The sequence below is a fragment of the Piliocolobus tephrosceles genome, unplaced genomic scaffold, assembly GCF_002776525.5.
Source record: "Piliocolobus tephrosceles isolate RC106 unplaced genomic scaffold, ASM277652v3 unscaffolded_28418, whole genome shotgun sequence".
Taxonomy (NCBI): domain Eukaryota; kingdom Metazoa; phylum Chordata; class Mammalia; order Primates; family Cercopithecidae; genus Piliocolobus; species Piliocolobus tephrosceles.
Window position 1 is genome coordinate 236 of NW_022311441.1, and position 13,640 is coordinate 13,875.

The 13,640-nt window shown below is 38.5% G+C and overlaps 1 protein-coding gene across 1 annotated transcript; it reads right to left on the minus strand.

The window, feature by feature from the left end:
- Positions 1-3,357: 3,357 nt before the first annotated feature.
- On the minus strand, positions 3,358-3,918 carry LOC111524593 (tumor necrosis factor alpha-induced protein 8-like protein 1). The gene has a single exon (XM_026451250.1). It carries the CDS (start codon positions 3,916-3,918, stop codon positions 3,358-3,360), a length of 561 nt encoding a protein of 186 aa, XP_026307035.1.
- Positions 3,919-13,640: the final 9,722 nt, after the last annotated feature.

Here is a 13,640-nt window from a genome sequence, read left to right on the forward strand (position 1 = left end):
TGAATTCACACATGACAAAGAAGTCTCTCAGAGAGGTTGTTTCCAGTTTTTATCTGAGAATATTTCCTTTGTCACCATAGGCTTCAAAGCCATCCAAAATATCCCTTTTCAGATTCCCCCAAAACAGTGCTACCAAAATGATACATGAAAAGAATCGTGTAACCCTGTTATGTGAATTAACAGCTCACAAAGTGATTTCTCAGGAATCTTCTTTCTAGTTTTTATATGAGCATATTTCCTATGTCACCATAACCTTCAATGCACTCTGAGATATCCCATTGCAGATTCCAAGAACACAGAGTTATCGAACTGTTCAATGAAAAGAAAACTGAAACTCTGTGAGATGAATTCACACATCACAAAGCAGTTTCTCAGAAAGCTTCTTTCTGGCTATTATTTGAGTATAGATCCTTTATCACTAGAGGCTTCAATGTACTCCCAAATATCCTAGTGCAGATTCCACAAAAAGAGTGTTAGCAAACTGCTCCATGAAAATAGTGGTGTAACTGTGTGTTTCTTATTTTTGGATATTTCCTTTTTCACCTTATCCCTCTATGCGCTCTCAAATATCACATTGCAGATTCCATGATAAAAGTGTTACTAAACATTTCAATTTAAAGAATGGTGTAACTTTGAGAGATGAATCCACACAGCACAAAGGAATTGCATAGAAGTTTTTCTTTTGGTTTTTATCTGAGGATATTTCCTTTGTCACCAGAGGCTTCAATATGCTCCAAAATATCCTATTACAGATTCCACGAAATCAGTGTTATCAATCTGCTCAATGAAAAAAACGAAGTAACTCTGTAAGATGAATTCACACATCACAATGAAGATTCTCAGAAAGCTTCTTTCTAGTTTTTATCTGAGGATATATCCCATTTCATGATAGGCCCCAATGTGCTCTCAAATATCCCTTTGCAGATTTTGCAAAAACAGTGTTATCAAACTGCTCCATGAAAAGAAAGGTGTACTTCTGTGAAATGAATTCACACATCACAAAGAACTTTCTCATAAAAGTTTCTTTCTAGTTTTTATCTGAGGATATTTCCTTTGTCACCATAAACTTCAATGCACTCCGAAATATTTCATTTCAGATTCCAAGAAAACGGTGTTACCAAAGTGCTCACTGAAAAGAACACTGAAGCTCTGTGAGATGAATTCACTAACCACAAAGCAGTTTCTCAGAAAGCTTCTTTTTGGTTTCTATCAGTATATTTCTTATGTCACCGTAAACTTCAATGCCCTACCAAAAAACCTGTTGAAGATTCCTCAAAACAGTATTAGCAAACTGCTCCATGAAAAGAAAGGTGTTACTCGGTGAGATGAATGCACGCATCACAAAGAAGATTCACAGAAAGCTTCTTTCCAGTTTTTATCTGAGGATATTTCTTTGTCACCATGGGCTTTGATGCAATTCAAAGTATCCCTTCTCAGATTCCCCAAAAACAGTGCTACCAAACTGTGCCATGATAAGATAAGTGTAACTCTGTGAGATGAATTCACACTTCACAAAAGAGTTTCACAGAAAGTTTCTCGTTGGTTTTTTTCTGAGGATATTTCGTTTGTCACCATAGGCTTCATTGCACTCCAAAATATTCTATTGCAGATTCCACAAAAACAGTGTTAGCAAACTGCTCCACAAAAGAGTGGTGTAACTGTGTGAGATAAATTCACACATCACAAAGCAGTTTCTTAGAAAGCTTCTTTCTAGTTTTCATATGAGAATATTACCTTTTTCACCATAGGTTTCAACTCGATCCCAAATATCACATTGTAGATTCCACAAAAACCGAATAACAAACTTCTCCATGAAAAGAAAGGGGCTACTCTGTGAGATTAATACACACTTCACATATAATTTTCTCAGGAATCTTCTTTCTAGTTTTTATCTGATCATATTTCGTGTATATTACATGCTACCAATCTGCTCCATGAAAAGAATCGTGTAACACTGTGACATGAATTCACAAATCACAAAACAGTTTTTCAGAAAGCTTCTTTCTAGTTTTTGCATTAGGATATTTCCATTTTCACTATAGGCCTCAATACACTAGCCAATATCTCTTTTGAGATTACATGAAAAGATTGTTATCAAAATGCTCCGTGAAAAGAAATGTGTGAATCTGTGAGACGAGTTCACACATCACAAAGGAGTTTCTCGGAAAGCTGTCTTTTGTTTTTTCTCTGAGGATATTTCTTTTGTCATCTTAGGCTTCAATACACTCCCAAATATCCCATTGCAGATTCCACGAAAACAGTGTTAGCAAACTGCTCCATGAGAAGCATCATGTAGCTCTGTGAGATGTATACACACATCACAAAGCAGTTTCTCAGAAAGCTTCTTTCTAGTTTTATGTCAGGATATTTCCTTTGTCATGCAGGCTTCGATGGGATCCAAAGTGTCCCTTCTCAGATTCCCAAAAAACAGTTCTACCATTGTGCTACATGAAAGGAGTGGTGAAACTGTGGAATGAATTCAATCCTCAGAAAGCTGTTTCTCTGAAAGCTTCTTTCTAGTTTTTATCTGAGGATATTACATTTGTCACCATATTCCTCAATGCGCTCCAGAATATCCCATTGCAGATTCTACGAAAAAGTGTTAGCAAACTCTTCTTTTTTTTTCCTGTCTAATTTTTTGTATTTTTAGTAGAGATGAGGTTTCACCGTGTTAGCCAGGATTGTCTTGATCTCCTGACCTCATGATCTGCCCACCTTGGCCTCCCAAAGTACTGGGATTACAGGCGTGAGCCACCAGGCCCTGCCCCAAGCCCCGCTTTATAAGGACCCCATTCCTTGAATTGTGGCCCATGCTACTCCAAGATGATATCCTCTGAACTAATCTCATTTGTAATGATCCTATTTCCAAATCAGATCATCTTCTGGTCCTGGGGGTTAGGATGTGAATTTATGGATGGGGCGTGGGGTGCCGCGATTTGCCCCCTAACACTCCCCTTTCCCCAGTTCACCATGTGAACCTCTAGTCCTTGTGTGTGGGGATGAAAATCCCAGGTGACGTTACCAAGTGGGAAGCAGTAGCTTTTGACTTTTACATCCATTGACCCAGGGGTCAGCGTGGCCCAGGAAGTACAAATGGGTTGAAGATGGTCCCCAGAGTAGGGCCCCAAATTCCTCTCCCCATTGGGCGGGGGCCAGGAGAAGTGGTGACATAGGTGTCTGAAACAGCTGCTACAGATGGCTCAGCATCCTCTCAAAGGGGCCAGGTCACCCACCTGTTTGGGGGAGTTTGGCTGGAGTCCGATTTTGAGAAAAGAGGTGGAAAAAATCCACAAACCTCACCTCATCCAGCAGAAGAGCCCAGGAGGCACGAGGGGCACGGCCAGGTGGCCCTGGGTCTCAGAGGCTGCCCTCGTCCAGCATCCTGCCCAGGTCCTCACAGATCCTGCGCAGGTGGGAGTGGTAGGGCTTGGTGGGGCTGTAAAGCATGGCCAGGAAGTCACAGTCAGCCAGGTGGCCAAACACGTGGTTGATGTGGCTGTGGGACTTGGCGGTTAGCTGGGGGCCCATGGCCTGGTGTACAGGTCGCCGGCACTCGAGCAGCCTGGCAGCCAGCACTTGCCAGTCGAAGGTTAAGTCCACCTGCTGGAAGCTGATGGCCATCATGGCCAGGAAGTGTGCCCAGTGGCGGAAGCGCCACAGCAGCGCCAGCTCCTCCCTGCCCAGCCGGTCCCCATGCAGCAGCAGCCCCAGCTTCAGGGCCACCTTCACCAGGTTCTTGAGCATCTTCTGGGCCTCCTTGCAGCTGCGTGAGAACTCCCTGGTGGCATGGTACAGGTCATCCAGCACCTCGCTGCTGGTGTCATACACCAGCATGGTCACCACTGTCTTACATGTCATCTTACTCAGGAGCTTCTTCTGCGCCTGCAGACCCAGACTCTTGGTGCTGAAGGTGTCCATGGCCTGCTCTCAGAGAAGAGTCTGTGCGTTCAACCGTCGGGGGTCAGTCCAACCACCTCCATGGGCTGGGGCCATTGCTGCGGTGGTGGGAGCAGCACCGGAGTGGGGTCAGGGCTGGGGCAGGTGCAAACTTTTCAGTGCAAAGAATGGTGTAACTCTGTGAGATGAATTCACACATCAGAAAGCAGTTTCTCAGAACATTTCCTTTTGGTTTTTGTCTGAGGATATTGCCTTTGTCACCATAAGCTTCAATGTGATCCAAAATATTCCTTCTCAGATTCCCCAAAACAGTGCTACCAAACTGATCCATAAAAAGTATCATGTAACTCTGTGAGATGAATTTAAAAATCCCAAAGCAGTTTCACAGAAAGCATCTTTCTAGTTTTTGAATGAGGATATTTCTTTTTCACTATAAGCCTCAATGTGTTTGAAAATATGTATTTGCATATTCTACAAAAATCGTGTTATGAAACTGCTCCATGAAAAGAAACGTGTAATTCGGTCATTTGAATTCACAGACCCCAAAACAGTTTCTCAGAAAGATTCTATTTGGCTTTTGTCTGAGGATATTTCCTTTGTCACCACAAGCTTGAATGCTCTCCCAGATATCCTATTGCAGATTCCACGAAAATAGCGTTATCACACAGCTCATTGAAAAGAATGGTGTAACGCTGTAAGACGAATTCATGCATCACCAAGCAGTTTCTCAGAAAGCTTATTTCTATTTTTTATCTGAGTATATTTCTTTTTTCTCTATAGTCCTCAATGCAAACCCAAATATCCCTTTGCAGATTCCACGAAAACCGTATTACAAGACTGCTCTGTGAAAAGATAGCTGTAATTCTGTGAAATGAATTCAAACTTCACAAGAACTTCCTCAGAATGCTTCTTTCTAGTTTTTGTCTGAGGATATTTCCTTTGTCACCATAGGCTTCATGCAATCCAAAATATCGTATTGCTCATTTCATGAACACAGTGTTAGCAAACTGCTCCCAGAAAATAGTCCTGGAACTCTGTGAGATTAATATGCACATCACAAATCTATTTCTCAGAAAGTTTCTTGCTAGTTTTTATCTGATTATATTTCTATTGTCACACTAGGCTTCAATGCGATCCAAAATATCTCTTCTCAGATCCCCCAAAAACAGTGCTAATAAACTGCTCCAGGAAAAGAAATTTTAAGTCTGTGAGATGAATTCATAAAGTATAAAGCACTTTGTCAGAAACTTCTTTCTAGTTTTTTTCTCAGGATATTTCCTTTGTCAACATAAGCTTCAATGTACTCCAAAATATCCCATTGCAGTTTCCAGGAAAACAGGGTTAGCAAGCTACTCAAAGAAAAGAACAGTGTAACTCTGTGGGAAAAATTGACACATCACAAAGAAGTTTCTCAGAAGGCTTCTTTTACTTTTTTATCTGAGGACATGTCCTTTGTCACCGTAGGCTTTAATGAGCTCCTAAATATGCTATTGCAGATTCCACAAAAACAGTGTTAGTAGACTGCTCAATGAAAAGTGCAGTAATTCTGTGAGATTAATTCTGCGAGATAAATTTACACATCACAGATAAATTTCTCAGAAAGCTTCTTTCTAATTTTTATATTAGGATATTTCTTTTTTCTTTTTTTTTTTTTTTGCTTTGTTCAGTACTGTATCCCCCGCACCTAGTCCAGTGCTACAAGTAGTATTTTATTTATTGATTTATTTTAATTTTTTATTATACTTTAAGCTCAAGCATACATGTGCACAACATGGAGGTTTGTTACATATGTATACTTGTGCCATGTTGGTGTGCTGCACCCATCAACTCGTCAGCAGCCTTCAACTCCTCATTTACCTCAAATATAACTCCCAATGTCATCCCTCACTTCTCCCCCTTCCCCAAAATAGGCCCCGGTGTGTGATGTTCCCCTTCCCATGTCCAAGTGATCTCAATGTCCAATTCCCACCTATGAGTGAGAACACGTGGTGTTTGGTTTTCTGTTCTTGTGATAGTTTACTGAGAATGATGGTTTCCAGCTGCATCCATGTCCCTACAAATGACACAAACTCATCCTTTTTTATGGCTGCATAGTATTCCATGGTGTATGTGTGCCACATTTTCTTAATACAGTCTGTCTCTGATGGACTTTGGGTTGATTCCAAATCTTTGCTATTGTGAATTGTGCCGTAATAAACATATGTGTGCATGTGTCTTTATAGCAGCATTATTTATAAACCTTTGGGTATATCTCCAGTAATGGGAAGGCTAGGTCATATAGTATTTCTAGTTCTAGATACAATTTGTCAATTTTGGCTTTTGTTGCCATTGATTTTGGTGTTTTAGACATGAAGTCCTTGCCCATGCCAATGTCCTGAATGGTATTACCTTGGTTTTCTTCTAGGGTTTTTATGATATTATGTCTAACATTTAAGTCTCTAATCCATTTTGAATTAATTTTTGTATAAGGAGTAAGGAAAAGATCCAGTTTCAGCTTTCTGCTTATGGCTAGCCAGTTTTCCCAGCACCATTTATTAAATAGGGAATTTTTTCCCCATTTCTTTTTTTTTTTTTTTGTCAGGTTTGTCAAAGATCAGATAACTATAGATGTGTGGTATTAATTCTGATGGCTCTATTCTGTTCCATTGGTCTATATCTCTGTTTTGGTACCAGTACCATGCTGTTTTGGTTACTGTAGCCTTGTAGTATAGTTTGAAGTCAAGTAGTGTGATGCCTCCCACTTTGCTTTTTGACTTAGGACTGTCTTGGCAATGCAGGCTCTTTTTTGGTTCCATATGAACTTTAAAGCAGTTTTTCCCAATTCTGTGAAGAAACTCATTGTTAGCTTATGGGGATGGCATTGAATCTATAAATGACCTTGGGCAATATGGCCATTTTCACAATATTGACTCTTCCTATCCATGAACATGATATGTTCTTCCATTTGTTGTGTCCTCTTTTATTTCACTGAGCAGTCACCATAAGGTTGAATGCCCTCCAAAATATCCCATTGCAGATCCCAAGAAAACAGTGCTACCAAATAGATCCATGAAAAGAATCATGTAACATTGTGAGATGAATTCACAAATCACAAAGCAGTTTCTCAGAAAGCTTCTTTCTAGTTTTGGTCTGAGGATATTTCCTTCATCATCATAGGCTTCAATGAGCTCTAAAATATCCTATTGCAAATTCCCCAAAAACAGTGCCACCAAAGTGATACATGATAAGAATCATGTAACTATGGGAGATGAATTAAGACATCTCAAAGCGGTTTCTCAGAAAACTTCTTTCTTGTTTTTATATGAGGATATTTCCTTTATCACCATAAGCATCAATGTGCTCCGAAATATCTGATCCGATTGCAGATTAAAAGAAAACAGTGTTCGCAAACTGCTCAATGAAAACAGCATTTTACCTCTCTGAAATGAATTCACATATCACAAAGCAGTTTCTCAGAAAGCTTCTTTCTAGTCTTTTCTGAGGATACTTTCTTTTTCACAATATTCCTCAATGTGCTCCAAACTATCCCTTTGCAGATCCACAAAATGTGTTCTAGCAAACTGCTCCAAGGAAAGGATTGTGCTACTCTTTGAGAGGAATACACACATCAAAAATCAGTTTCTCAGAAAGCATCTATCGAGTTTTTATCTGAGAATATTCCCTTTGTCACCATAGGCTTCAATGTTATCCAAAATATCCCTTCTCAGATTTTCCAAATACAGTGCTACCAAGCAGAAAAAGTGTGCAAATCTGTGAGATGAATTTACAAGTCAGAAAGCAGTTTCATAGTAGGCTTCTTTCTAGCTTTTGTCTGAGGATGTTTGCCTTTTCACTACAGGCCTCAGTGAGTCCGTGAATATCCCTTTTCAGGTTACACGAAAATAGTGTTAGCAAAGTATTCCATGAAAAGAATGGTGTACAAATGAGATGAATTCATGCATTACAAAGCAGTTTCTAAGAGTGCTTCCTTTTGTTTTTTATTCTGAGGATATTTCCTTTGCCACCATAGGGTTCAATGCCTTCCCAAATATCCAAATTGAGATTCTGTGAAAACAGTTTTACCAAACTGCTCTAAGAAAAGAATCATGCTACCCTGTGAGATGAATACACGCACCACAAAGAATTTTCTGTGAAAGATTCTTTGTAGTTTTTGTCTGAGGATATTTCCTTTTTCACCATAGGCCTGTACTTGCTCCCAAGTATCCCTTTGTAGATTCCACGAAAACAGTGATAGCAAACTACTCCATGAAAAAAATGGTGTTACTTTGTGGGATGAATACACAACTCTTAAAAAAGTTTCTCAGAAAGCTTCTTTCTAGTTTTTATCTGAGGATATTTCCTTTATCACCATAGGCTTCAATGTGATCCAAAATATCCCTTTTCAGATTCCCCAAAAAGAGTGCTCCAAAACTGCATCATGCAAAGAAATGTGCAACTCTGTGAGGTAAATTCTCACATAACAAAAAAGTGTCACATAAAGCTTCTTTTTTGCTTTTGTTGGAGGATATTACATTTATCACCATATAGTTCAATGTGTTCCAAAATAACCCTTCTATGACTACTCAAAAATATCTCATTGCAAATTTCAAGAAAACAGTGTTAGCAAACTGTTCAGTGAAAAGAGCAGTGTAAATCTGGGAGACGAATTCACACATCACAAACCAGTTTCTCAGAAAACTTCCTTCTACTTTTTATCTGAGGATATTTTCTTTTTCACTATATGCCTGAATGCCCTCCCAAATATCACTTTGCAGATCCACAAAAACACTGTTAGCAACTGCTCCATGAAAAGAAAGGTGTAACTCTATTAGGGGAATTCACATATCAGAAACTAGTTTCTCAGAAAGTTTCTTTCTGGTTTTTATCAGAGGATGTTTCCTTTATCTCCATATTCCTCAATACTCTCTGGAATATCCCATTGCAGATTCCACGAAAAAATTGTTAGCAAACTTTTCAATGAAAACAATGGTGTAACTCTGTGAGATGAATGCACATATCACAAAGCAATTTCACAGAAATCTTCCTTCTTTTTTTTTTACGAGGATATTTTCTTTTGCATCATATTCCTCCTTGCACTCACGAATATTCCTTCACAGATTCCCCAAGAGTAGTTCTACAAAACTGATTTACAAAAAGAATCGTGTAACTCTGTGAGATGAAGTAACACATCAAAAAGCTGTGTCTCAGAAAGTTTCTTTCTAGTTTTTATTTGAGGATATTTATTTTGTAAATATAAGCTTCAATGCACTCTAAAGTATACCCTTGTAGATTCCAAGAAAGGAGTGTTAGCAAACTGCTCAATGAAAAGAACAGTGTAACTTTGTGAGATGAATTGACATATCATAAAGCAGATTCTCACAAAGATTCTATTTACCTTTTATAAGAGGATACTTCCTTTCCATGACAGGCCTCAACTAGCTTCCAAATATCCCTTTCTAGATTCCATGAAAAATGTGTTTGCAAATGACTCCATGAAATGAAAGGTGTTACTCTGTGAGATGAATAGACACATCATAAAGAAGTTTGCCAGAAAGTTTCCTTCTAGTTTTTTTCTGAAGGTATTTTCATTGTCATCATAGGCTTCAATGAAATCCAAAATATTCTTTTTCAGATTCCTCAAAATCACTGATACCAAACTGCTCCATGAAAAGAAATGTGTAACCCTCTGAGATGAATTCACACATTAAAAAGCAGTTTCACAGATAGTTTCTTTTTGGTTTTATTGAAGAATATTTCCTTTCTCACTGTAGACCTCAAGGCACTCCCAAATATCCCATTGAAAAGTCCTCAAAAACAATGTTAGCAACTTTTCCATTAAAAGAAAGGTGTAACTCTGGGAGATGAATTCACACATCACAAAGGAATCTCTCAGAAAGCTTATTTCTGGTTTTTATCTGAGGATATTCCCTTTGTCACCATAGTCTTCAGTGCAATTCAGAGTATCCCTTCTCAGATTCGCCAAAAACAGTGCTACAAAACTGATCCATGAAAAGCATGGTGTAACTCAGTAAGATGAATTCCCACATCACAAAGCAGTTTCTCAGACAGCTTCTTTTAAGTTTTCTTCAAAGAATATTTCCTTTTCCACCACAGACCTCAACACGCTCCCAAATATACCTTAGTAGATTCCAAGAAAATAGTGTTAGCAAACTAATTCATGAAAAGAAAGGTGTCATTCTATGAGATGAATACATATATCACAAAGCAGTTTCTCAGAAGGCTACTTTCTAGTTTTTGTCATAGGATATTTCCTTTGTCATGATAAGCTTCAATGCGCTCCAAAATATCCCATGGAAGATTCCATGAAAACTGCATTAGAAATCTGCTCAATGAAAACAGCAGTGTAACTCTGTGACATGGATTCAAACATCACAAAACAGTTTCTCAGAAAGCTTTTTTCTAGTTTTTATCTGAGGATACTTATTTTTTCACCATAGGCCTCAATGCTCACCAAAATATCCCTTGCAGATTCCATGAAAACAGTGCTATCAAACAGCTCAATGAAAATTATGATGTAACACTGTGAGATGAATTCAAACATCACAAAGCAGTTTCTCAGAAAACTTCTCTCTAGTTTTTGTCTAAAGATACTTACCTTTTCACTATGGGCCTCAAAGTGCTCCAAAACATCCCTTTGGAGATTCCATGACAACACTGTTAACAAATTGCTCATTGAAAACAACAGTGTAACTATGAGAGATGAATTCACTCATCACACAGCAGTTTTGCAGGGAGCTTCTTTCTAATTTTTATGTGAGGATATTTCGTTTTTCACCATAGGTCTCAATGCACTCCCAAATATCCCTTTGCAGATTCCACAAAAGGAGTGTTAGCAAACGGTTCCATGAAAAGAAAGTTGTAACTTTGTGAGACGAATTCACGCATCACAAAGTGCTTCCTCAGAAACCTTCTTTCTAGTTTTCATCTTAGGATATTTCCTTTGTCACTGTAGGCTTCAATGTGATCCCAAATATACCTTCTCAGATTCCCCAAAAACAGTGTTACCAAACTGCTCCATGAAAAGAATTGTGTAACTGTTTAAGATGAATTCAAAAATCACAAAGCAGTTTCTAAGGAAGCTTCTTGGTAGTTTTTGTCTGAATATATTTCATTTCTCACCATAATCTTAAATGCGCTGCAAAATATCCCACTGCAGATTCCAAGAAAACAGTGTTAGCAAACTGCTCAATGAAAAGAACAGTGAGTCTCTGTGAGATGAATTCACACATCAAAAAGTAGTTTCTCAGAAAGCTTCTTTCTAGTTTTTATCTGAGAATATTTCCTTTTTCACCATAGGCCTCAAAGTGCTCCCATATATCCCTTTGCAGATTCCACGAAAAAAATGTTTTCAAACAGCTCAATGAGGAGAATGGTGTAACACTGTGAGATAAATTCACACATCACAAGGCAGTTTCTCAGAAAGCTTCTTTCTAGTTTGTATCTGAGGTTATTTACTTTGTCACTATATTCTTCAATGCGCTCCAGAGTATACCCTTGCAGATTTCATGAGAACAGTGTTAGCAAACGGCTCAATGAAAAGAACAGAGTAGCTCTGTGAGACTAATTTGCACATCACAAAGCAGTTTCTCAGAAAACTTCTTTCTACTTTTTATGTGAGGATATTTCCTTTGTCAGCATAGGCTTCAATGCAATCCAAATATCCCTTCTCTGGTTCCCTAAAAACACTGCTACCAAACTGCTCCATGAAAATTATCTTGTAACCCTGTGAAATGAATTCACAAATAACAGAGCAGTTTCTCAGAAAGTTTTTTCTAGTTTTTTTCTGAGGGAATTTCATTTATCAACATAAGCTTCAATGTGCTCTGAAATATCTCATTGCAGATTTCAAGAAAATAGCGTTAGCAAACTGTTCAAGGAAAAGAACAGTGTAACTCTATGAGCTGAATTCACATATCAAAAATCAGTTGCTCAGAAACTTCTTTCTCGTTTTTATCTGAGGATGTTTCCTTTTTCACCACAGGTCTCCATGTACTCCAAAATACCCCTTTGCAGATTCCACAAAAACAGTGTTTTAAAACAGCTCAATGAGAGAATGGTGTAACTCTGTGACAAAAATTCAAACATCACCAAACAGTTTCTCAGAAAGCTTCTTTTTCATTTTTATGTGATGATATTTCCTTTTTCAGTATAGTCCTCAATGTGGTCCCAAATGTCCCTTTGCAGATTCCACGAAAACAGTGTTAGCAAACTAATCAAGGAAAAGAACAGTGTAACGCTGTGAAATGAATTCACACATCACAAAGTAGTTTTTCTGGAAGGTTCTTTCTAATTTTTATCTGAGGATATTTAGTTTTTCACCATAGGCCTCAATGCACTCCCAAATATACCTTTGCAGATTCCACGAAAACAGTGTTAGCAAACAGCTCCATGAAAAGAGAGGTGTAACTGAGTGAGATGAATTCACAAATCACAAAGCAGTCTCTCAGAAAGATTATTTCTAGTTTTTGTCTGAGGACATTTCCTTTGGCTCCATAAGCTTCAAAGCACTTTGAAATATCCCATTGCAGATTTCAAGAAAACAGTGTTAGCAAACTTCTCAATGCAAAGAACAGTGTAACTCTGTGAGATGAATTCATACATCACAAAGCAGGTTCTCAGAAGACTTCTTTATAGTTTTTATCTGAGGATATTTCCTTCATCACCATAGGCTTCAATGCTCTCCCAAATATCCCTTTTCAGATTCCCCCAAAACATTGTTAATAGACTGCTCCATGAAAAGAGACGTGTGACTCTGAGAGATGAATTCAGAAATCAGAAAGCATATTCTCAGTCATCTTCTTTCTACTTTTTGTCTGAGGATATTTCCTTTATCACCATAAGCTTCAATGCACTCCAAAATATCCCATTGCAGATTCCAAGAAAACAGGGTTAGCTAACTGCTCAAAGAAAAGAACAGTGTATCTCTGGGAGATGAATTCACACATCAAAAAGCAGTTTCTCAGAAAACTTCTCTTTGATTTTTATTGGAGGACATATTCTTTCTCACCATATGCTTCAAAGTGCTCCCCAAATATCCTCTTGCCGATTCCACGAAAAGTGTTATCAAACTGCTCAATGAAGTGAATGCTGTGACTCTGTGAGTTGAATTCACACATCATAAAGCAGTTTTTCAGAAAGCTTCTTTCTAGTTTTAATCTGAGGATATTTCCTTTTTCACTACAGTCCTCAATGTGCTCCCAAACATCCCTTTGCAGATTCCACATAAACAGTTTTAGCAGACTGCTCAATGAAAAGAACAGTGTAAGTCTGTGAGATAAATTCACAAAACACTAAGAACTTTCACAGAAATCTTTCTTGTTTTTATCTGAGGATATTTTGTTTGTCACCATAAGATTCAATGCACTCTGAAATATTCCATTGCAGATTCCAAGAAAACAGTGTTACAAATTCCTCAATGAAAAGAACAGTCTAGGCCGGGCGTGGTGGCTCAAGCTTGTAATCCCAGCTCTTTGGGAGGACAAGATGGGCGGATGATGAGATCAAGAGATTGAGACCATGCTGGCCAACACAGTGAAACCCCGTCTCTACAAAAAAATACAAAAAACTAGCTGGGCGAGGTGGCAGGTGCCTGTAGTCTCAGCTACTCGGGAGGCTGAGGCAGGAGAATGGTATAAACCCAGGAGGTGGAGCTGGCAGTGAGCTGAGATCCGGCCACTGCACTCCAGCCTGGGTGATAGAGCGAGACTCCGCCTCACAAAAAAAAAAAAAAAAAAAAAAAAAAA